Source organism: Ranitomeya variabilis, chromosome 2, assembly GCF_051348905.1.
Source record: "Ranitomeya variabilis isolate aRanVar5 chromosome 2, aRanVar5.hap1, whole genome shotgun sequence".
Classification (NCBI taxonomy): Eukaryota; Metazoa; Chordata; class Amphibia; order Anura; family Dendrobatidae; genus Ranitomeya; species Ranitomeya variabilis.
This window is the reverse complement of record NC_135233.1, coordinates 807,842,834-807,869,271: the sequence shown is the minus strand read 5'-3', so window position 1 is coordinate 807,869,271 and position 26,438 is coordinate 807,842,834. Positions and strand designations below refer to the sequence as shown.

At 39.6% G+C, this 26,438-nt stretch overlaps 1 protein-coding gene across 2 annotated transcripts in view; it reads left to right on the top strand.

Annotated features, from left to right (window-relative positions):
* COL19A1 (collagen type XIX alpha 1 chain) overlaps positions 1-26,438 on the top strand; it is a 1,614,879-nt gene that overhangs the window by 92,347 nt on the left and 1,496,094 nt on the right. For both annotated transcript variants that reach the window (XM_077289962.1, XM_077289964.1), the window contains exon 3: positions 23,324-23,392. In XM_077289962.1, the coding sequence (XP_077146077.1) occupies positions 23,324-23,392 (69 nt within the window). The remainder of the gene's footprint in view (positions 1-23,323; positions 23,393-26,438) is intronic.

The following is a 26,438-nucleotide window of genomic DNA, read 5'->3' as shown; positions in this document are numbered from 1 at the left end:
CATGTGTATGATAAAGAAACTATGGTACATCATTTCAGGTGCATGGCAATGACATCATCTCTTAATGCATTTAATGCAGTAAATATCACAAGTATCAGATTTTTAATTTTTCCTTCTTTTCCAGTCCTGAGTTTAGCCCCAAATGTTGGTGTACTTCCACCCTTTTGCAGATAAAGAAAAAGATCTCGTAGCACAATTTCATAAGTATCATCAGCATTGTTTTAAGGTCTGCAAAAGAGTAATGTGGGGGCTAAGATTTAGTTATTAATGAGGATTTTTTTTTGTTGGTATTTCAAATTATATTGACCCCTTAACCCCCGGGCCATTTTCCGTTTTTGCATTTTCGTTTTTTGCTCCATATTCTTCTCAAAGTCATACGTTTTTTTATTTTTCCGTCAATATATCCATGTGAGGACTTGTTTTTGTGGAACAAGTTGTACTTTTGAAAGACACCATTTTTTAACATATTGTATACTGGAAGTTAGGAAAAAAAATTACGAGTGCGGTGAAAACAGTTTGTTTTTTTACCACGTTCACTAAATGCTAAAATTGACATTATGATTCTACAGGTCATTATGTGTTCACACACATCAAACATGTATAGGCTTTTTATTGTGTAAGTGGTGAAAAAAAAATTCAAAATTTTTTTAAAAAAGGGCGTCATTTTCCGAGACCTGTAGCGTCTCCATTTTTTGTGATCTGGGACTGGGTGAGGGCTTTTCTTTTGGAACGCTGAGCTGACATTTTTATTGATACAATTTTAGTGTAGATACAATGTTTGATATCCCGTTATTGCATTTTATTGCATTATAGCCGTGACCAAAAAAACTTAATTTTGGTATTTTGAATTTTCTTTCTCATGACGCCTCTTAACTATCAGATTAATTATTTTTTATATTGATAGATCGGGTGATTCTGAACTTGACAATACCAAATATTTGTATATTTGATTTTTTTTATTGTTTTATTTTAAATGGGGCGAAAGGGGAATGATTTAAACTTTTATATTTTTTTATTTTTAAAATAGTTTTTAAAACTTTTTTTTACTTTTTACATGCTTCAATAGTCTCCGTGGGAGACTAGAAGCTGCAGAACATTGATCGCCTCTGCTACACAGAGGCAATGCTCAGATTGCTTGTGTGTAGCAGAAATGCTCACTTGCTATGAGCGCCGACCATTCATAGGAAGGCAGATTCTATTTAACTCATTTGTTAGACTCATTTTGTCTACATCCACTTTTTCAGCAGACTAGAGCAAGTTTATTTGTTTTAAATCCTGATGTCCAAGTATACATTTCAGGAGAGAGGAATCCATTCATTTCACTGTTCTATAAAATTTTCACTAGTTACTTAATATTTCAAATTTAGTAAATTAAATAGAACAAATATGAAGACCAGGCTTCAATGTCTACAAGTTATTCAGTAGTATTTTCTTTTTATTTTCTTTGTGACTAATTGCCTTTCAGTTAATATACATAAACATATTAAGGTCCAGAGTGCTAATTAATTAAATTCTGAAAGTGATGTTAGGGATTTATATGTCTATTATATTAATTCATTCCACAAATCAGATTCTCCTGGAAGGACCTTTGTATGTGCAGCTGAATATTATAAGTACTTAGTGAAACTTCAGAAGTTTTACAAAATTAGAAGCAGTTTCATTGCCAAGACAAATTCAATTATTATACGGATGCTATGGAGACTGGAATAATTTTATATTCTGTATGCCATGCCACAATTAAAAGTGATTTGAGTTATTAGTGAAATGTATAACAAAAAAATGCAGATACTGGAAATGTAAGAATTTTGTGTGATATCTCTCTACATTGGTTGAAAGTGCTATTTAAAACTATAATTCCTTTTAGGCACTTGTAATGAATATGGATGTCCTAAAAGATTATTCTGTATACGTTTTACTGTTAGGAAAGAGTTGTGTTGGTCTGTGATCTTTTGCCTTATTATGTTTCATGACTATATTAATTAGCTGACTTGTTTTTCACTAAATTTGACACTTGTTTCCAGGATGCATCTGTTTCATGCTTGCACAATATCTATATTCAGATAAATACAGACATGTCCTGAAAGAGAGAAAACTAATCCATGTAGAGAGAAAGAAAGCAACTTAATACAGCTAAAGCCTACATAATTAAAAGGGAGGTAGCAAAAAATTCTTGCAGCTTTGCATATACTTCAAGAATGGGTAAAATGCAATGTACTTTAGGGGCTTGAGTGAGACCTGCCAATGGGGACTTCCATAGACATCAATAGAAATGTTAGCAATTTTGAGCAAAGGTGCTTATGCAAACTGGGATTTACCAGTCCTGACAGATTGAAAATTAAAAAAGTGGTTTTCTGTAGAGATGAGCAGAGCAATCGGCTACAAATCGACTTTACTCCGAATTCCCAGGCAAATACAATATGTGATTTGATTAGCAAGGATCACAAAAATAAAAATAATTCCATTTCACACATTGCTAAAGATTGCATCAGCCAAAGCAGCCTCATGACGTCCCTGAGAAGGCTTCATCATTATGCCTTTACTGCTATCACATCACATGGTCTAGTGCAGCCACTCAGGGGGGATTATCACAGGGATTTTAAAAGATGAGGACACAGAAAGTAGCAGACATTTAATTATTTTGCAGCCTAGGGATAGGATGTCAGAGTGCATAGCTCACTACACATACAGTTGTGTGAAAAAGTGTTTGCTTTATTCCTGATTTTCTATTTTCTTGCATGTTTGTCACACTTAAATGTTTCAGATCACCCAACAATTTTAAATTTTAGACAAATGTAGCACAGTTAAACACAAAATGCAGTTTTTAATTGAAGGTCTTTATTATTACGGGAAAAAGAAATCCAGTCTAGTAGTAATACAAAAATTCAACTGTAAGTGAGGTGCTAGACCTGCAGAGTCAGTGTGACATGATGATGAAAATGTGTGAAATGATTGATCTGTGATACACTGCAGTTCAGCGCTGTAAAAACAGATTTTTCTTAATCTTCACACACTTCAAATAAAGAGGGCAGTTTAGTACATCTCTGAGCTAATTTTTCTACTGAATAAAAATAATGAAACCAAGGCTTGTGTGGATTTGTGAAAATGTGCCTTCTCACTTATGAGATAGATAAGAAAAATATATATATGTTTTTATATATTTTTGCCTTATTTGTTATTTTTTTAAAGGTAAAAGAACTATATACTTTCAAAACTTGTGCATGTTGTTAAAATACAATTTTGCACACTCACACTTTGTTGCAATTATTAATAACTAGATGTTTCCAGCCAGCTAACACTCTGCACACTCATTGCTATCTAATTAATGCAGCTGGTGATTAAACTAAAGTAAATAATGACAACATTCAATAGCGCTTACGCAGGTGGTAAATTAACTTAAAATAAAGTTAATAACAATAGTGTGGTGATGTGTTGGGGCGGGATTATGTGTGGTAATAGGGTGGGGGGCAGGATTATGTGTGGTAATGGAGTGGGGGCGGAATTATGTGTGGTAATGGGGTGGGGGGGTGGGATTATGTGTGGTGATGGGGTGGGGGTTAGGATTATGTGTGGTAATGTGGTGGGGGGCGGGATTATGTGTGGTAATGTGGTGGGGGGCAGGATTGTGTGTGGTGATTTGTTGGGGGCGGGATTATGTGTGGTAATGTGGTGGGGGCGGGATTATATGTGGTAATGTGGTGGGGGGAGGGATTATCTGTGGTGGGGGGTGGGATTATGTGTGGTAATGTGGTGGGGCAGGATTATCTGTAGTAATGTGGTGGGGGCGGGATTATGTGTGGTAATGTGGTGGGGGGCGGGATTATGTGTGGTGATTTGTTGGGGGGTGGTATTATGTGTGGTGATGTGGTGGGGGGTGGGATTATGTGTGGCAATGTGGTGGGAGGGCGGGATTATGTGTGGTAATGTGGTGGGGGGCAGGATTATGTGTGGTGATGTGGAGAATGGTGGGATTATGTGTGGTGATTGGGTGGGAGGGCGGGATTATGTGTGGTGATTTATGTGTGGTGATAGGGTGGGATTATGTGTGGTAATGTGGTGGGGTCGGGATTATGTGTGGTAATGTGGTGGGGGTGGGATTATGTGTGGTAATGTGGTGGGGGGCGGGATTATCTGTGGTGGGGTGGCGAGATTATGTGTGGTGATGTGGTGGGGGGTGGGATTATGTGTTGTGATGTGGTGGGGGTGGGATTATGTGTGGTGATGTGGTGGGGGCGGGATTATGTGTGGTGATGAAGTGGGGGGTGGAATTATGTGTGGTGATGTGGTGGGTGGGCAGGATTATGTGTGGTAATGTGGTTGGTCAAAATTATGTGTGTTAACGTGGTGGGGGGCAGGATTATGTGTGGTAATGTGGTGGGGGTGGTATTATGTGTGGTGATATGGTGGGTGCGAGATTATGTGTGGTGATGTCGTGGTGTGGCGGGATTATGTGTGGTAATGTGGTGGGGAGCAGGATTATGTGTGGTGATGTGGTGGGGGCGGTATTATGTGTGGTAATGTGGTGGGGGTGGGATTATATGTGGTAATGTGGTGAGGGGGTGGGATTATCTGTGGTAATGTGGTGGGGGGCAGGATTGTGTGTTTTGATGGAGTGGGGTGCAGGATTATGTGTGGTAATGTGTTGGGGGTGGGATTATGTGCGGTGATGTGTTGAAGGGGCGGGATTATATGTGGTGAGGGGCGGGATTATGTGTGGTGATGGGGTGGGGGGCTGTATTATGTGTGGTAATGGGGTGGGGGGCCAGATTACACAGGTCAACAAAAAAAAATTTTTTTTCTGGTGTCCAAAATATTTTAATGAATTTGGGGTATTTTTGGGGTGCTGATTCTGAATATGCTATCAGTTTTGGCAGATTGGCTCAAGTTTTTGAGATTTTTGGTATCTTATTTATAGCACTTGTTGGTAAATGCGACGCATCATCTCATTAATTTCTTTGGATTAGTACTTGAACTGAGCAGTTCTCAATATAGTTTTGTGTTAATTAGTGTTCTAAAAGTTTGTTCATAGCTTGATTTTTGCACTAACTTTATGTTGTTGTCTGTTTTCCAGTGAAAAGCATGAACTCATCAAGAAGAAGTTGTCTTAACGATCCAGACTCATTCTGTTACATTTGTGGTGAATACACACTGCCAAAACATAGAAGAAACATAACAGACTTCGTAAAAAAAGTGTATTTTGCCTATTTTGGGGTTATGCTTGGGGACCAAGACAAGTTTTGGGCACCACACATAGTGTGCAAAGCATGTATCGAATTATTACGAAAATGGAGCAAAGGACAAAGAAAAAGCTTCAAATTTGGTGTTCCAATGGTGTGGAGAGAGCCAAAAAATCATCATGATGACTGTTATTTCTGTGCAGTGCAAGTGCAAGGATTCAATAAGCATAAGAAACGAAAATGGGAGTAACATGGAATCTGCAAGAAGGCCTGTCCCTCATTGTGAAGATGTGCCTGTACCTGTGTTTACCATAAATAACAGTCATCATGATGATTTTTTGGCTCTCTCCACACCATTGGAACACCAAATTTGAAGCTTTTTCTTTGTCCTTTGCTCCATTTTCGTAATAATTCGATACATGCTTTGCACACTATGTGTGGTGCCCAAAACTTGTCTTGGTCCCCAAGCATAACCCCAAAATAGGCAAAATACACTTTTTTTACGAAGTCTGTTATGTTTCTTCTATGTTTTGGCAGTGTGTATTCACCACAAATGTAACAGAATGAGTCTGGATCGTTAAGACAACTTCTTCTTGATGAGTTCATGCTTTTCACTGGAAAACAGACAACAACATAAAGTTAGTGCAAAAATCAAGCTATGAACAAACTTTTAGAACACTAATTAACACAAAACTATATTGAGAACTGCTCAGTTCAAGTACTAATCCAAAGAAATTAATGAGATGATGCGTCGCTTTTACCAACAAGTGCTATAAATAAGATACCAAAAATCTCAAAAACTTGAGCCAATCTGGCAAAACTGATGACATATTCAGAATCAGCACCCCAAAAATACCCTAAATTCGATGAAATATCTTTGGCACCAAAAATGCTGTTGACCAGTGTTATGTGTGGTGATGTGTTGGGGGGCAGGATTGTGTGGTGATGTGTTGGGGGCGGGATTATGTGTGGTGATGTGTTGAAGGGGCGGGATTATGTGTGGTGATGTGTTCAAGGGGCAGGATTACGTATGGTGATGTGTTGAGGGGTGGGATTTGTGGGGGGCAGGATTGTGTGTGGTGATGTGGTGCGGATTGTGTGTGGTAATGTGGTGCGGATTGTGTGTGGTAATGGGGTGGGGGACAGGATTATGTGTGGTGATGTGTGGGGGGTGGAGCTACTGTGCAGGGGGCGGGATTAGCGAGTAATCACGATGCCTCTTATATATATAGATGTTGCAATCAATGTTCCAATTAAATTAATATTAAATATTACACAGGATTAGTGATGAGTGAAAAGCATTGTTGCTCGGGTCTCCCTGAGCATGCTCGGTTGATCTCCGAGTATTTGTTAGTGCTCGGAGATTTAGTTTTGGTCTCCTCAGCTGCATGATTTACGGCTGCTGGACAGCCTGAATACATGTGAGAATCCCCTAACAAACAGGCATTCCTCACATAAATTCAGCCTGACTAGCAGCCGTAAATCATGTAGCTGAGGTGACCAAAACAAAATCTCCGAGCACTAACAAATACTCGGAGATCACCCAAGCAACAATACTATTTGCTCATCACTACACAGGATAGGTCAATCATCATTAGCAGATCAGTCCGGGTCCGGCCACCAGTGCACCCACTACTAAGCAGCTGATATTTCAGCACATCTCCACTTAGTGTAAGGACCAACTGATTTTTACATTTAAAAAAGATGCCAGTCTAGAGTGGAAACATTACCTGGATCTACTGGGTGCCCCATTTATATGGATACACCTTAATAAAATGGGAATGGTTGGTGATATCAGCTTCCTGTTTGTGGCACATTAGTATATGGGAGGGGGAAACTTTTCAAAATGGGTGGTGACTATGGTGGCCATTTTGAAGTCAGCCATTTTGGACCCAGCTTTATTTTTTCAATGGGAAGAGGGTCATGTGACACATCAAACTTATTGAGAATTTCACAAGATAAACAATGTTGTGCTTGGTTTTATCATAACTTGATTCTTTCATGAGTTATTTACAAGTTTATGACCACTTATAAAATGTGTTAAAAGTGCTGCCCATTGTGTTGGATTGTCAATGCAACCCTCTTCTCCCACTCTTGACACACTGATAGCAACACCACAGAAGAAATGCTGGCACAGGCTTCCAGTATCCGTTGTTTCAGATGCTGCACATCTTGTATCTTCACAGCATAGACAATTGCCTTCAGATGACCCCAAAGATAAAAGTCTAAGGGGGTCAGATCGGGAAACCTTGGTGGCCATTTATCTGTCCCACGATGACCAATTCACTTTCCAGGAAACTGTTCATGTAGGAATGCTTTGACCTGACACCCATAATGTGGTGGTCTATGCTGTGAAGATACAAGCTGTGCAGCATCTGAAACAACGGATACTGGAACCCTTCTTTATTTTCTAAAAGCACACTTGCTTCTGATGTTTAAATACAGATATCATTTTTGAAACGATAAATGAAGAAATAGTCCAGTTTCATGAATATTCTTTTTTCAACTTCAGCTTTTTTACAGATGGTGTTACGTTTGCATCAAGAATTTGTTGAAATTTAATTGAATCAATTCTTTACTCTACTCGTGAAATTTTCCTTGTGCTCTTGGCTGCAACACAACCCAAAAGCATGATTGATCCACCCCCATGCTTAATGGTTGGTGAGATGTTCTTTTCCTGATATTCTGTGCACTTTTTTCTCAAATACCTTTGATCATTATGGCCAAAAAGATCTATTTTAACTTCATCAGTCCACAGGACTTGTTTCCAAAATGCATCAGGCTTATTTAGCTGTTTTTTTCATACTTCTGATGCAGAATTTTATGGTGAGGACACAGGAGAGGTTGTCTTCTGATGACTCTTCCTTGAAAACCATATTTGTGCAAGTGTCTCTAAACAGTAGAACAATGTACCATGACTCCAGAGTCTGCTAATTTTTTTTAAGGTCTTTTGCAGTTGGGGTTCTGATTTGCCTCTCTAGCAATCCTACGAGCAGCTCTCACTGAAATGTTGCTTGGTCTTTCACACCTTATCTTGATCTCCATTGTTCTTTTTAACAGCCATTTCTTAATTACATTTTGAACTGAGTAAAGGGCATCTTGAAAATGCTTTTCTGTCTTCTTATAGCCTTCTCCTGCTTTCTGGACATTTACCATTTTCATTTGCAGCTGCTTAGAAGAACCCATGACTGCTGTTTTTTGGCACAAGGTTAGCGGAGGCTGAGTGTTTATAAAGCTGGGAAATTGGCATCTCCTAACCTTTGCTAACAATGATAGTGAACCAGCCATAACCCTAACAGGCTAAATAAGGTCAGAAGCCTTGGTCAAAGTTTTCTAAGCACACACATTTCCAAAGGTGTCAAAATTCTGCATTTGCCTAATTTCCTTTTCAGAATTTTTAAAATGTAAAAATGACAATATGTATCTTTTTTTGACTAAAATACAAATGAAATGTGTCATGTCTAACTGTATGCCATTTAGAGACGATTTAATCTTCAACTTGCTTAACTGTTCACAATAACAGTAATTTGGACTAGGGGTGCCCAAACTTTTACATGCCATGGCATATGAGCTATATTTAGGCTCTGCGTTCTAACAAACCTGATTGCATCTCTATTGCATGAAACCTCAGCGAGCGTGATGTGAAATTTGAATGTGTAACATGGATTTACTTCAGATTTTGCTGCAAACCCACTGCTATTTTCATATGAAAAAACTCCACAGGATTAAAATATTTGTTCAAACCACCTCCACATGGCTGGCATTTTAATTTGCTGTGGTTTTCTATGCTCAAATTCTCATTTGTAGCATTTTCCTAATGTATAATTATGCTATCTTAAATATAATTTCATGTGTGCAGGCCTTTAAAATATGTAAAAAACTAATTTAAATGCATAAAAAATAAAAAAATATTTTTTTCTACAAAAAAATGACGCAAATAACTTTTTTGGCCCTTTAACAAGATTTAAGTGATATAAGAATATCCTAGGTGTGCTTTAATCTTAAGGAACATTTCATTTTCTTTATTGACTGGCTCACCTATACATAGTTGCTAGACCTGTGCAGGAATGAATGCTCCCACAATGAAATGTAACGTTTCTATAAATCAGAGAGAAGGTTGCTGACCTGAATCTTTAGAGGTCTTAATTGCAAAATCTTTGACGTCTTGTTGCTTGGTTACAGTTGAGAAAATGCTAATCACACGGAACACATTTTAGGCTTTTTAATTTAGACAGTGAAGCACTTCTTGTAATGAATTGTTTGTTTTGTTGCAGTTTTTTTTATTGTGCTTACAGAGCACAAAATCAAACTAAAATTGATTGTTAAATCTAAAAATAATTGAAAATATGGTATCCGGTAAAATGTTTCATTTTCAATGGCTGTTCTAAAGCACTATAGCTCTATACCACACTAAAAAGGGCAATAGCATGCTAAAATAACAAAAGGAATCAATTAAAATCCAAAAATAAAGAGACGAGTGAAGACTATATGTGCTACTTCAATCAATTGATACAATACTTTATTAAAAGTTATTTATGTTATGTTTTTAGTAATTACCACTAGTTAACCCCTTCAGTGACCACGTAAAAAAGGAAAAAAAAACTTGGCAAAAAGCTATACTTTATCATGATATCGCCAAACAAAAAGTGCAATAAAACGCGATAAAAAAATAATGTAATTAAAAATGGTACCACTGAAAGCAACATCTTGTCCCGCAAAAAAAAGGCAACCATAAAGCTGTGTCAGCGGAAAAATTTAAAAATTACAGCTCACATAATAAAGCTATGCAAAAATAATATTTTTTTTCCCACAGAAAAGAAGCTGTCACATGACTCTGTTAGCCGAAATATAGAACAATGATAACTGTCTAAATATGGCAATGTAAAACTAGTTTTTGCAATAAAAGTGTTTTTTAGTATATGACAGTAAACAAACATAAAAAAGACCAAAAGAATAAAGTCACCTAATCACTTATGCCACATGAGGAAAGCTGTAAAAAATAAATAAAACCAAATCTTCACCCGTTGTTGATTTGTTCATTCTTCCTGCCAAAGTTTGCAGTAAGGTTCGGCTCACATTTATCCTGTGCTGAGTAGTGTTGAGCGATACCGTCCGATACTTGAAAGTATCGGTATCGGAAAGTATCGGCCGATACCGGCAAAGCATCGGATCTAATCCGATACCCGATACCAATACAAGTCAATGGGACACCAAGTATTGGACGGTATCCTGTATGGTTCCCAGGGTCTGAAGGAGAGGAAACTCTCCTTCAGGCCCTGGGATCCATATCAATGTGTAAAAGAAAGAATTAAAATAAAAAATAGGGATATACTCACCCTCTGACGCGCCCTGGACTTTACCGCCGTAACTGGGAGCCGTTGTACCTAAGAATGCGCGCTTGAAGGGCCTTAGATGACGTCACGGCTTTGTGATTGGTCGCGTAGCGGTCACGCGACCGCTACGCGACCAATCAGAAGCTGCGGACGTCTTCTAAGGTATTTCAAGCGCTTGAAAGACCTTAGGTGACGTCACGGCTTTGTGATTGGTCGCATAGCGGTCACGCGACCGCTACGGACCAATCAGAGCTCCGTGACATCATCTAAGGCCCTTCAAGCGCGCATTCTTAGGTACAACGGCTCCCGGTTACGGCGGTAAAGTCCAGGGGCCGCCGGATAGGTGAGTATATCCCTATTTTTTATTTTAATTCTTTATTTTACACATTGATATTAATCCCGATACCGATTCCCGATACCACAAAAGTATCGGATCTCGGTATCGGAATTCCGATACCGCAAGTATCAGCCGATACCCGATACCTGCGGTATCGTAATTCTCAACACTAGTGCTGAGCGCTCACACAGGAATTTTCATGTAAATCTCTGAAATACGTGACTCAGATGAAACCTCTTGCAGAAGATTCCCCACAATGAGGTAGATTGAGGCACTGTGGATGCCATAGAACCTGTGATCCAGTGAAGTCCCGTCTTTTTAGGCCTGCATAAAAGCACCGTCGGCCATAGTTTTGTGCACTTCTGAAAAAATGCTGAACAGGGGTAGAAGAAGTCCAGAGTAACTCTGCTGCCTCATTATAGTGAATGGATCACTTGGAGTTCTTTTCTGAATCATGTCGGTCAGAGATTTAGATGGGAACCCCGAAGTAAGTGCTCAGCATAGAGCACCGGATAAATGTGATCATTTAGTTATACAAAATGTCATGTAAAATGTTTCCAATCAAAGCTTCAACTCAATTCACACAAAAAGAAGTCCCCACTTAGGTCCCTCTTCTGTCAATGGAAATATAGGGGGCTTCCACATTATTGGTAGTATAAAGGCTCTGGAAAAGCAAAATGGCTCCTCGCCTCTCAAAAGGAATTCAGCAAATTCCCCCTCCCTTCTGAGTCAGCCAGTGTGGCTAAACCTTACTTAGCGCCCACATGTTTGGCATTTCTGTAGTGATGAGAGCTCGACTAATTTACGGGTGCATGTTTCCAGAAGCATAATTTGGTCATAATGTACTGGTCACTGCAACATCCACTAGTGCTTGTTTGTAGAAAACACCCATGGAGTCAAAATCATCACTACACCTGTAGATAAATTCCCACAGGGGTCACTTGAGGGGAGATTATGCTTTCCTCGCTTTTAGGATATTTTTGTAAATGGAGTCTGCAAACTATTCTAGGAAAATCTGTGCAGTAGGACGCAAATAGCGCTTTGTCCCCCTTGAGTCTCGCTATGTGGCTAAGCAGTAATGTACAGCCATATATAGGGTTTTTTAACATTCAGCAGAAATTGCTGACATGTTTTGGTACCAGTTTTACCTATTTCCCACTATGAAAATGTAAAATTTGGGGCTACACACAATCTTGGTGGTAAAAATGTAAATTATTTTTTCTTCACTGTCTAATGGTATGAAATTCTGTGATCCACCTGTGATGTCAATATTATCAATGCACACCTATATGAATTCATTGACAGTTGTTGTTTGTAAAATGGGGTTAATTATGGGGTTCTGCTGTTTTGGCATCTCAGGGGCTCTGCCACTGTAACATTGCACCCTTAAACCACTCCAGCAAAATCTGCACTGTAATATGGCGCTCCTTCCCTCTTGAGCTTTGTACTGTGCCTCAAAAGTAGTTTTCAGCCACATATGGGGTATTGTTGTATGCTGGAGTAATTGCACAACAAGTTTTGGGGTTCATTTTCTCTGTTACCCTTGTGAAAAAAACAAAATTTGAGGCAAAAAAATATTTGTGACAAAAATGTCATTTTTGTTTTTATTTTCACGGCTCAACATTATAAACTTCTGAGAAGCAACTGTGGGTTCAAGGTGATCACCACACATCTAGATAAGTTCCCCAAGGGGTCTAGTTTCCAAAATGGTGTTACTTGTAGTGGTTTCCACTGTTTAGGCACATCAGAGGCTTTCCAAACTTGACATGGCATCTGCTAATTATTCCAAGCAAATTTTGCTTTCAAAAAGTCAGATGGCGCTCCTTCCCTTACAAGCACTACCATGATCCCAAGTAGTAGTTTTCCTAAACATATTTGGAATAGGTGCACTTATGAGAAATTGAAAAACAAATTGTATTGTGTAATTTCTCATGTTGCCCTTATGAAAATGCAAAATTTGGAGTAAAAAGTATTTTTTGTTGGAAAAATATGATTTTTTTATTTTCACGACCCAACATTATAAACTTCTGTGAAGATAAATCCCCTGAGGAGTCTAGTTTCCAAAATGGTGTCACTTGTGGGGCTTTCCACTGTTTAGGCACATCAGGGGCTCTCAAAACACAACATGTTGTCAGCTAGTTATGCCAGCAAATTTTACATTGAAAAAGTCAAGTGGCGCTCCTTCCCTTCCAAGCCCTGCTGTGCACCCAAACAGTTACTTTCCCCAAATTATGGGGTATCGGCATACACAGGAGAAATTGCACAACAAATGGTATGGTCCATTTTCTACTGTTATTCTAGTGTTAAAAAAAATTAGGTCTAAAGGAAAATTTTTGTAAAAAAAAGTTAAATATAAATGTTTTCCTTCCTCATTCCAATAATTCCTGTAAAACACCTGAAGGGTTAATAAACTTCTTTAATGTGGTTTTGAGCACCTTGGGGGGGTGCAGTTTTCAGAATGGTGTCACTTTTGTTTTTTTCTGTCATATAAGGCCGCTCAAAGTCAATTCAAATATGAAGTGGTCCCTAAAAAATAGTTTTGTAAATTTTGTTGTAAAAATGAGAAATCGCTAGTCAACTTTTAACCCTTATAACTTCCTAACAAAAAAAAATGTTTAAAAAACAGTGCTGATGTAATGAAGACATGTGGAAAATTTTATTTATTTACTATTTTTTGCGACCTGACTCTGATTTAAGGACATAAAAATAAAAAATGAGAAAATTGCAAAATGTTTAAAAAATTTTGCCAAATTTCCAATTTTTTCACAAATAACCATAATTAACATCAAAGAATTGTTACCACTATAATGAAGTACAATGTGTCACGAAAAATCATTCTCAGAATCAGTGGGATCCATGACCTCATAAAATGACAGTGGTCAGAATTGAAAAAAAAATCCTGGTCAGGAAGGGAAAAACAGGCTTCAGGGTCAAAGGCTGAAGGCCATGGCAACCCCTCGGATCTGGTAAGCAGAGTGGCTTATGCTAAGCCTGGCCATGGTAGCCATTTTTGAGATGCAAGGTGACCACTGACAGAACGACATTACATAAACCACCAGAAGTAGTGGCCACCAGACTTGTGGTGTTTTTATGTCAGTACACTTTGAACTTTTGGTGGCTGTGGGACCTGGTAGAAGCTAATGGGTTAGGATATCAATCTTATGTTAATGACATTTCCCAAAGATAGGTCATCAACATCTTATTCCTGGATAATTCCTTTAAAAACGGCCAAGCTGGTGTCAGATTCACCAAATTCATTAAGAGCTGTAACTTTTGGTCTTCTGGTTCATGTGACAAAATATGAAACCTTTTTTATGCAAATTTAATTTGATCTTGTGTTAAGATAATGAGTAGAGATGAGATCACTTCTTGCCACCCAGCTTCTTGGTCAAGGTCAGTAGTTTTTGGTGGTATACAGGTGCTGTGTAAATTACCTTATCTTCTGGGATCCCAGGCTCTGCTTATGATTTCCCAGCCTCACATTTTTCCATAATATATCCTTAAACTTAGAAATTTGAAATCAAATGACCTCCTTAGTTAACGATAACAGATAACACCTTTCCTATTATCCACATAAAGCCTAAAGTGGGTTTAATATTCTAGTGATAGTATTGTACATGTAATCCATTCACATTTTCATACATGTTGGTTGTAATTACATGTAAGTCTAATTATAGACCCTTTTCTCAGACTAAAATGCTTGCACACAAAAAGAGGTTTATGAATACTTTACTAGATATGCTTTAAGCATAAAAATATTCTGTGGCAGAAGTGTGACATAATTAAGTAATAATTTGCTGAGAACAGGGTGTTGTACTGGTTGTCTGTTGTCTAGGGAATTGCATTTGTTCAAAGTTAAGTATGTTTTAATTTGTTTTTATGTTCCTTCCAGTATGTGTTTCTCTCTCCCCTGGTATCTACACCAATTAATGCATGAAGGCTTATTCAATCAAAACTATATTTCTTGACTGTAGTAATCTGAATTTTTTTTCCAGTAGTAATATTTTGAAATGTTTTGTTGGCTATATAGTTAATGATGGCAGAGCAGATCACTGAGTGTACAGGAAGTTCCATCTTGATATTTATTTTGGGAATGGTAGTTTTACTATTTATGGCTTCATTGCCTTGGGTCTTTGTTCCTATTATTGAGACACAAGGGTCCCATGTAGCACCTGCAGTATTAGTTACAGACAGCTAGTTATTGATCACCGTATTTAACCCCTTTGCGCCATCCGCCGTACTAGTACGGCGCTGCCGGCACTGCATTTGTGCCAGCCGCAGTACTAGTACGGCGGACCGATCACCGCGGTCTTGCGCTGAGCGCCGCGGTGATTGGGTGCGGGTGTCAGCTGTATATGACAGCTGACACCCCGCAGCAATGCCCACGATCGGCGCTATCACCGATCGCGGGCATTTAACCCCTCTGATGCCCCTGTCAATAGTGACAGCAACATAGAGGTGGATCGCGCAGGGACGGGGGCTCCCTGCGCTCTCCCACCGGAGCAACGCGATGAGATCGCGCTGCTCCGGTGACCTGGAAGGAGTCCCCTGATCCAAGATGGCCGCGGGACTCCTTCCGGGTCATTTACTGACCTGGCTTGCCAGCGCCTGCTGAGAGTTCCTAATAGCAGGCGCCGGCAAGCCTCTGGAACGTGCCTGTCACATCGTTGATCTGACAGAGTGCTATGCACACTGTCAGATCAACGATCTGATCTAAAACAGTGATGTCCCACCCTGGGACAATGGTAAAAAGTAAAAAAAAAAAAATACAATGTATAAAAAATAAAATAAAAAAATCCCCAAACAAAGTAAATAAAACATTTTTCCCAGTAATTCCATTTATTTTTGTAAACAAAAAAAAAAACAATAAAAGTACACATATTTGGTATCGCCACATCCGTAACGACCCGCTCTATAAAACTATCCCACTAGTTAACCCCTTCAGTGAACACCGCAAAAAAAAAAAAAAAAACAAGGCAAAAAACAACGCTTTATTATCATACAGGAAAACAAAAAGTGGAATAACACGCGATCAAAAAGACGGATATAAATAACCATAGTACCGTTGAAAACGTCATCTTGTCCCACAAACAAAAAGCCGCCATACAGCATTATAAACAGAAAAATAAAAAAGTTATAGCTCTCAGAATAAAGCGATGCAAAAACAATTATTTTTTTATATAAAATAGTTTTTATTGTGTAAAAGCGCCAAAACATAAAAAAATTACATAAATGAGGTATCGCTGTAATCATACTGACCTGAAGAATAAAGCTGCTTTATCAATTTTACCACACGTGGAACGGTATAAACGCCCCCCCTAAAAGAATTTCAGGAATTGCTGGTTTTTGTTCATTCCGCCTCCCAAAAATCGGAATGAAAAGCGATCAAAAAATGTCATGTGTCCGAAAATGATACCAATAAAAACGTCAACTCGTCCTGCAAAAAACAAGATCTCACATGACTCTGTGGGCCAAAATATGGATAAATTATAGCTCTCAAAATGTGGTGATGCAAAAACTATTTTTTGTAATAAAAAGCGTCTTTTAGTGTGTGATGGTTGCCAACCATAAAAATCTGCCAAAAAAACGCTATAAAAGTAAATCAACCCCCCTTTATCACCCCCTTAGTTAGGGAAAAATAATAAAATTTTAAAAAATGTATGTATTTCCATTTTCCCATTTGGGTTAGGGTTAGGGCTATGGTTAGGGCTAGAGTTAGGGCTAGGGTTAGGGCTAGGGTTAGGGTTAGGGTTGGGGTTAGGGCTAGGGTTAGGGCTGGGGTTAAGGTTGGGGTTAGGATTTCAGTTAGAATTGGGGGTTTCCACTGTTTAGGCACATCAGGGGCTCTCCAAACGCGACATCGCGTCCAATCTCAATTCCAGCCAATTCTGCTTTGAAAAACTAAAACAGTGCTCCTTCCCTTCCGAGTTCTCCTGTGCGCACAAACAGTGATCCCCCCCAACATATGGGGTATCAGCGTTCTCAGGACAAGTTGGACAACAACTTTTTGGGTCCAATTTGTCCTGTTACCCTTGGGAAAATAAAAACGTGGGGGCTAAAATATCATTTTCGTGGAAAAAAAAAGGATTTTTTATTTTCACGGCTCTGCGTTATAAACTGTAGTGAAACACTTGTTGGTTCAAAGTTCTCACAACACATCTAGATAAGTTCCTTGGGGGGTCTAGTTTCCAATATGGGGTCACTTTTGTGGGGTTTCTACTGTTTAGGTACATCAGGGGCTCTGCAAATGCAACATGACACCTGCCGACCAATCCATCTAAGTCTGCATTTCAAACGGCGCTCCTTCCCTTCTGAGCTCTGTCGTGCGCCCAAACAGTGGTTCCCCCCATGTATGGGATATCAGCATACTCAGGACAAATTGGACAATATTTTTTGTGGTCCAATTTCTCCTGTTACCCTTGGGAAAAAAAAATTGCGGGCTGAAACTTCATTTTGTGGAAAGAAAAAATGATTTTTTTAATTTTCACAGCGCTACATTCTAAGCTTTAGTGAAACAATTGGGGGTTAAAAGTGCTCACAACACATCTAGATAAGTTCCTTAGGGGGTCTTCTTTCCAAAATGGGGTCCATTATGGGGGGTTTCCACTGTTTAGGCATGTCAGGGGCTCTCCAAAGGCGACATGGGTTCCGATCTCAATTCCAGCCAATTTTGCATTGAAAAGTCAAACGGCGCTCCTTCCCTTCTGAGCTCTGCCATGTGCTCAAACAGTGGTTTATCCCCATATATGAAGTATCAGCATACTCAGGACAAATTGCACAACAACTTTTGAGGTCCAATTTATCCTGTTACCCTTGGGAAAATAAAAAATTTGGGGCAAAAAGATCATTTTTTGTGAAAATTAATATGAAATTTTTTTTACGGCTCTACATTATAAACTTCTGTGAAGCACTTGGAGGTTCAAAGTGCTCACCACACATCTAGATTAGTTCTTTAGAGGGTCTAATTTCCAAAATGGTGTCACTTGTGGGGGTTTCCACTGTTTATGCACGTCAGGGGCTCTCCAATCGAGCCATGGGTTCCGATCTCAATTCCAGCAAATCTTGCATTGAAAAGTCAAATGGCGCTCCTTCCCTTCTGAGCTCTGCCATGTGGCCAATCAATGGTTTACCCCAACATGTGGGGTATCAGCGTACTCAGGACAAATTGTACAACAACTTTTGAGGTCCAATTTCTCCTGTTACCCTTGGTAAAATAAAAGAAATAGGATCTGAAGTAAAAATTTAGTGAAAAAAAAGTTAAATGTTCAATTTTTTTTAAACATTCCAAAAATTCCTGTGAAGCACCTGAGGGGTTAATAAACTTTTTGAATGTGGTTTTGAGTACTTTGAGGGGTGCAGTTTTTAGAATGGTGTCACTTTTGGGCATTTTCTGTCATATAGACCCCTCAAAGTCACTTCAAGTGTGAGGTGGTCCGTAAAAAAAATGGTTTTGCAAATTTTGTTGCAAAAATGAGAAATCGCTGGTCAACTTTTAACCCTTATAGCTCCCTAACAAAAAAAAATTATGTTTCCAAAATTGTGCTGATGTAAAGCAGACATGTGGGAAATGTTGTTTATTAACTATATTATGTGATATAACTCTCTAATTTAAGGGCATAAAAACTAAATTTTGAAAATTTCTAAATTTTCATAATTTTCGACAAATTTTTGTTTTTTTCACAAATAAATGCAAGTCATATCGAAGAAGTTTTACCACTATCATGAAGTACAATATGTCACGAGAAAACAGTGTCAGAATCACCAGGATCCGTTGAAGCGTTTCAGAGTTATGACCTCATAAAGTGACAGTGGTCAGAATTGTAAAAATTGGCCGTGTCACTTAGGTGAAAACAGGCTTTGGGGTGAAGGGGTTAAAGGGAATCTGTCAGCAGGTTTTTACTACCTTATCTGAGTTAAGCATGATGTAAGCAAAGAGACCCTGATTTTAATGATACAGTTGTGGCCAAAAGTATTGACACCCCTGCAATTCTGTCAGATAATACTCAGTTTCTTCCTGAAAATGATTGCAAACACAAATTCTTTGGTATTATTATCTTCATTTAATTTGTCTTAAATGAAAAAAACACAAAAGAGAATGAAGCAAAAAGCAAAACAATGATCATTTCACACAAAACTCCAAAAATGGGCCAGACAAAAGTATTGGCACCCTCAGCCTAATACTTGGTTGCACAACCTTTAGCCAAAATAACTGCGACCAACCACTTCTGGTAACCATCAATGAGTTTCTTACAATGCTCTGCTGGAATTTTAGACCATTCTTCTTTGGCAAACTGCTCCAGGTCCCTGATATTTGAAGGGTGCCTTCTCCAAACTGCCATTTTTAGATATCTCCACAGGTGTTCTATGGAGTGTGTTTTGAAGTGTGTTTTGGGTCATTGTCCTGCTGGAAGACCCATGACCTCTGAGGGAGACCCAGCTTTCTCACACTGGGCGCTACATTATGCTGCAAAATTTGTTGGTAGTCTTCAGACTTAATAATGCCATGCACACGGTCAAGCAGTCCAGTGCCAGAGGAAGCAAAGCAACCCCAAAACATCAAGGAACCTCCGCCATGTTTGACTGTAGGGACCATGTTGTTTTCTTTGAATGCCTCTTTTTTTTCCTGTAAACTTTATGTTGATGCCTTTGCCCAAAAAGCTCTACTTTTGTCTCATTTGACCAGAGAACATTCTTCCAAAATGTTTTAGGCTTTTTCAGGTAAGTTTTGGCAAACTCCAGCCTGGCTTTTTTATGTCTCGGGATAAGAAGTGGGGTCTGCCTGGGTCTCCTACCATACAGTCCCTTTTCATTCAGATGCCGACGGATAGTACGGGTTGACACTGTTGTACCCTCGGACTGCAGGGCAGCTTGAACTTGTTTGGATGTTAGTCGAGGTTCTTTATCCAACATCCACACAATCTTGTGTTGAAATCTCTTGTAAATTTTTCTTTTCCGTCCACATCTAGGGAGGTTAGCCACAGTGCCATGGGCTTTAAACTTCTTGATGACACTGCGCACGGTAGACACAGGAACATTCAGGTCTTTGGAGATGGACTTGTAGCCTTGAGATTGCTCATGCTTCCTCACAATTTGGTTTCTCAAGTCCTCAGACAGTTCTTTGGTCTTCTTTATTTTCTCCATGCTCAATGTGGTACACACAAGGACACAGGACAGAGGTTGAGTCAACTTTAATCCATGTCAACTGGCTGCAAGTGTGATTTAGTTATTGTCAACACCTGTTAGGTGCCACAGGTAAGTTACAGGTGCTGTTAATTACACAAATTAGAGAAGCATCACATGATTTTTCGAACAGTGCCAATACTTTTGTCCACCCCGTTTTTTATGTTTGGTGTGGAATTATATCCAATTTGGCTTTAGGACAATTCTTTTTTTGTTTTTTCATTTAAGACAAATTAAATGAATATAATACCAAAGAATTTGTGTTTGCAATCATTTTCAGGAAGAAACTGAGTATTATCTGACAGAATTGCAGGGGTGTCAATACTTTTGGCCACAACTGTATATCACTTAATTTACTGGGTGCAGCAGTTGTGACACAATCAGAGTTCTCAGATGTAGCATGAAGTTTAGCTGAGAAAGCTAACCCTGCCACACCAAGCTCTTTATGCACTTTGCATATGGATAGCTAGCTGCTATCACAGGATGGGGCGGAGTCTGCCTAGCAAGCATGTACCATGTAGTTCTGGACAATGATAATCGCCAGGTAATAAAGCCTTCAATTGTAAGTAAACAACAGCACACAGCCTGATATGTGACACATTGTTAAAATCTGTGTTTTAACCCCTTCTTCTTGCTGTCCTCAGATTACATAGCAAAAACTTGCTGAAAGATTCCCATTAATAGCATCCATATTTTCACATACTATTGTGGAAAAACTATTTGTCTCCATAAAATATTCCCAACATTAATATACATTAAATATTTTTATCACCCTTAATTGTTTTTTTATTTTGTACTTGAGTCCATTTGTTTTATTACATTTCTCAAACGAACCTGCCTGGTGAACGAGCAATCAGATACAGGATGTATTACAGATATACATGTTTAATGCTAGAATGCTGTCATATTGAAAATATACCATGAAACGGGAGCCAATTCAGTTTGTCTCTGCTCTGTGCTGCTAGATTCAGATGTCCCTCCCTACGGGTTTATGTATGTATGTGAAGAGAGCTGTCAGTCAAGCAAAGGCAAGCAGAAAAAAGCTAGTGAGACTCAGCTCTCATGACTAGTGTTGAGCATTCCGATACCGCAAGTATCGAGTATCGGCCGATACTTGCGGTATCGGAATTCCGATACCGAGATCCGATACTTTTGTGGTATCTGGAATCGGAATCGGAAGTTTCCAGTGTATGGTTCCCAGGGTCTGAAGGAGAGGAAACTCTCCTTCAGGCCCTGGGATCCATATGAATGTGTAAAATAAAGAATTAAAATAAAAAATATTGATATACTCACCTGTCCGGTGGCCCCAAGCCGCGACGTCATCCCTCAGGTCCTAAATTCCCTTCTAGGAATTTAGGACCTGAGGGATGACGTCACGGCTTGTGATTGGTCGCGTGAGCGGTCACATGGGCGGCCGCGACCAATCACAAGCCGTGACGTCATCTAAGGCCCTGAACGCGCTCATTCTTAAGAAGGAAGGCTGCCGGAAAGAAGCAGGGCGCGTCCGAGGGTGAGTATATACCTAATAGGAATATACTCACCCTCGGCTTCTTTCCGGCAGCCTTCCTTCTGAAGAATGAGCGCGTTCAGGGCCTTAGATGATTTCACGGCTTGTGATTGGTCGCGGCCGCCCATGTGACCGCCACGCGACCAATCACAAGCCGTGACGTAATTCTCAGGTCCTAAATTCCTAGAATTAGGAATTTAGGACCTGAGAATTACGTCACGGCTTGTGATTGGTCGCATGGCGGTCACATGGGCGGCCGCGACCAATCAAGCCGTGACGTCATGGAAGGCCCTGAACGCGCTCATTTTAAGCAAAGAAGGCTGCCGGTTACCAGCGGTATGGTCCAGGCTGCGTCGGAGAGGTGAGTATATCAATATTATTTATTTTAATTCTTTATTTTACACATTAATATGGATCCCAGGGCCTGAAGGAGAGTTTCCTCTCCTTCAGACCCTGGGAACCATCAGGGATACCTTCCGATACTTGAGTCCCATTGACTTGTATTGGTATCGGGTATCGGTATCGGATTAGATCCGATACTTTGCCGGTATCGGCCGATACTTTCCGATACCGATACTTTCAAGTATCGCTCAACACTACTCATGACTAGTATTACTAAAGTGATTTTGGCACGTAGCCATCTTTGGTAAAATGTATCACTGGTCTTTATTTGGAGATAATGGCTCTCGGTATACTTTTAGAGTATCTCAGTGCTTAAGCCTGGCAATTTACATTTGATAGCTGTTGGTAAAACAGGCTACTTATACATGCATGTTCACCTCTGCAAAGCAATGCATGCATGTGCTCACAGTAGAAAAAAAAGAAGTAAGCTTCTGCCAGACACCTGAAAAAATAAAGGAATTGAGCAGCTGAAATCTAACAAGTATTGGGCCCTCCTGATTCTCCACAGATGACAAATGTCATTAGTAGATGGTTTTCTGGTCCCACTTTTAGATAATGACATAGAATGTTAGAGTTGGAGGGACCTTAAGGGTCATGTCCAACCCCCTGCTCAATGCAGATTCACTAAACCTTCTCAGACAGACGTCCAGCCTCTGTTTGAAGACTTTAATTGAAGGACAACTCACCACCTCTCATGGCTGCCTGTTCGTTCCACTAATTGGTCACTCTCACTGTCAAAAAGTTTTTTCCAATAACTAATCTGCATCTTCTCCCTTTCAGTTTCATTCCATTGAGTCTAATATTTCCATGTGCAACCTGTTCTAGATTGATCTATTTGTAGAACTCTTGTACTTTTGGAAGATATTTCATTTTTGAATTTAATCCTAAACATAATTGATTTCTCCAGAAGCAACTAACTGCAGATTTTGTTTTAAGTTTATATAATAATATAACATTTTGTTCTGAAACTCTATTGTGGAAGTCAATTTTACATGATTTTGTGATATGGAATTTATATGTATGAGAACATTACTATGGTGAAGTCTATGTTCTCAGATTCCTGATACTTAAGTTCTAATACACCATTCTAAACACTCTTCCTACTTTTGATCTCAACGTATCTTTTCTCATAGAGTGGTGTTGAATTTTCGAGGAATTGAAATTCTTAAAAATGACTAAATATCAATCCCTTAACAATTCAAAAGGAGCATTGCTATTTTTGTATCTAAGTTTATTAGTTAGTGACAGTATTCAAAAAAGTAAAAAGTAAAATCATTTGCATAATACATATAGTTTTTACTTAGTACTGTGCAATGCATTCTTTGACATCACTGATACATTTAGGTGCTTGTCTAAAAGTAACTTATATTTGTCATTGTTTTTATTACAGTGTGCCCAGTCCTAAGAATTCATGGATCTAACAATAGACAAGGTTATACAGACAATCTGGATATATTAGGTATGTAAACTGTTATGCTTTACAGACTGGAGAAACCTTAAAAGTTATAGGCTGCAATTTTTATTTCCAGTGGCTTGCGAAAGTATTCACCCTCTTTGCTTTTTACCTATTTTGTTATATTACAACCTGTGTTTAAATATTTTTGTAATCTGATTTGTGTGTTATGCATCAACACTAAATAGTTTAAAGCTATGTTACATTTTTGCAGCTTTTTTAATGCACATTTTCAGCTACATTTCACAGTAAGAGCAAAGGCTATGAGATTTCAAAAATCTCATACACACACCTGGGTTTTCTTTTCTGACTGTTTTGTCAAAGAGCTGCATTTTTACAAAATACATCATGACTAGTGTTGAGCGATACCGTCCGATACTTGAAAGTATCGGTATCGGAAAGTATCGGCCGATACCGGCAAAGTATCGGATCCAATCCGATACCGATACCCGATACCAATACAAGTCAATGGGACTCAAGTATCGGACGGTATTCCTGATGGTTCCCAGGGTCTGAAGGCCCTGGGATCCATATAAATGTGTAAAAGAAAGAATTAAAATAAAAAATATCGCTATACTCACCTGTCCGACGCAGCCTGGACCTCAGCAAGGGAACCGGCAGCGTTGTTTGTTTAAAATTCGCGCTTTTACTTGGTTACGTGAAGTCCCGGCTTGTGATTGGTCAGGGCGGCCATGTTGCCGGGACGCGGACCAATCACAGCAAGCCGTGACGAAATTACGTCACGGCTTGCTGTGATTGGTCCGCGTCCCGGCAACATGGCCGCCATTAACCAATCACAAGCCGTGACGTCACGGGAGGCTGGACACGCGCGCTTTTCAAAAAGCGCGCGTGTCCAGCCTCCAGTGACGTCCCGGCTTATGATTGGTCACGGCGCCATGTTGCCGGGACGCGGACCAATCACAGCAAGCCGTGACGAAATTACGTCACGGCTTGCTGTGATTGGTCCGCGTCCCGGCAACATGGCCGCCATTAACCAATCACAAGCCGTGACGTCACGGGAGGCTGGACACGCGCGCTTTTTAAAATGGGCACGTGTCCAGCCTCCCGTGACGTCCCGGCTTGTGATTGGTTGCGCCGCGATCAACCAATCACAAGCCGGGAGGCTGGACACGCGCGCATTTTAAAATTTTAAAATATGTCGTCACGGCTTGTGATTGGTTGCGTCTCCCATGTGACTGCGACGCAACCAATCACAAAGCCGGGACGTAATTTTAAAATCCTTAAGGACCTGAAATTACGTCACGGCTTGCTGTGATTGGTTGCGTCGCCCATGTGACTGCGACGCAACCAATCACAACGCCGGAACGTAATTTTAAAATCCTGAAGGACCTGAAATTACGTCACGGCTTGCTGTGATTGGTTGCGTCCTGGTCACATGGGTGGCACGCAACCAATCACAAGCCGGGACTCACGTAAAGGAAAGAAAAGCGCGAATTTTAAACAAAGAACGCTGCCGCTTCCCTCGGTAAGGTGCAGGCTGCGTCGGAGAGGTGAGTATAGCAATATTTTTTATTTTAATTCTCTCTTTTACACATTTTTACATTAATGTTGTTTCGATACCGATACCCGATATCACAAAAATATCGGATCTCGGTATCGGAATTCCGATACAGCAAGTATCGGCCGATACCCGATACTTGCAGTATCGGAATGCTCAACACTAATCATGACACTTCTCTTTTTCAGCGAAAAACGCACATACCAGGTTTTGCTGCTTTTTTGGTGCCAAAGCCTGATGAATCAGATTTTTTTTTGCACTAAATTTTATCAGCATACAGAAGAGACAAATGTACCATGACAAAAACACAATAAAAAATGCAGTCAAAATGCAGCAAAAATTAAGCAAAAAACTAAGCAAAACCTGCTTTTTGCAAACAGCTTAAAATTGACATAAAAAATGCTGCAAAAATGCAAGATGCGAATGTAGCCTTAGTTGGTGAATGGAAGTGAAAAAAATATAGACATAAATTTATGGGATCAAATAACTAAAAATTGGCATGTGCATATGTATTCATCCCTTTTGCAATGAAGCCCCTAAAAAATTCTGGTGCAAGAAATAACCTTCATAAGTCATATGCTTAGTGACTGAAGTCCCCGCTGTGTGCATTCTAAGTGCCTTATGGTCTGTCAGTATATACACACCTTTTCTCAAATGCCACAGAGGATGCAAAACCAGAGGTGCCACTAACCAAACAACACCACAAAGACCAAGGAGCTATCCAAACAAGTCAGGGAAAAAGCTGTTGAGCGATACCAGTCAGGTTTCAGTTATAAAAAAATATTCCAATCTCTGATGATCTCCTGGAGCACCATCAAATCCATTATCATCAAAAGGAAAGAACATGGTGCCACAAAAAACCTGCCAAGAGAGTACCACTCACCAAAAACTCTCAGCCAGGACAATTAATCAGACAGGCAGCACAGAGACCTAAGGTAACCCTGAAGGAGCTGCAAAGTTCTCAAGCAGAGACTGGAATATCTGTCCCTAAGACCACAATAAGCTGCACACTACATAGAGGTGGCTTTTAAGGAAGTGTGGATATAAAAAAACCTTTACTTACACACCAAAATTGTAAGGGTCATTTTGAGCTAAGTCAAAACACATGTGGAAGACTCCCCAAATGTATGGAGAAAGGTGTTGTGTCAGATGAGACCAAAATTTTACTTTTGGGCCACCAAGGTAAACGCTATGTCTGACGTCAAACCAACAGAGCTCATCACCCTCAGGACATCATCTCCACAGTGAAACATGGTGGTGGCAGCATCATGCTGTGGGGATGTTTTATGGCAACAGGGACATGGAAAATGGTCCGAGTCGAGGGGAAGATGGATAGTGCAAAACACAGGGATACTTTTGAGCAATCCTTGTTTCAGTCTATCAGTGATATGAGATTGGTACCTTCCAACAAGACAATGACCCAAAGCATACTGATAAAGCAACACTCGAGTAGTTTAAAGGGAAATGCATACATGTTTTGGAGTGGCCTGGGCAAAGTCTGTGTAAATGTTTTTGAGTCGCCTGGTCAGAGCC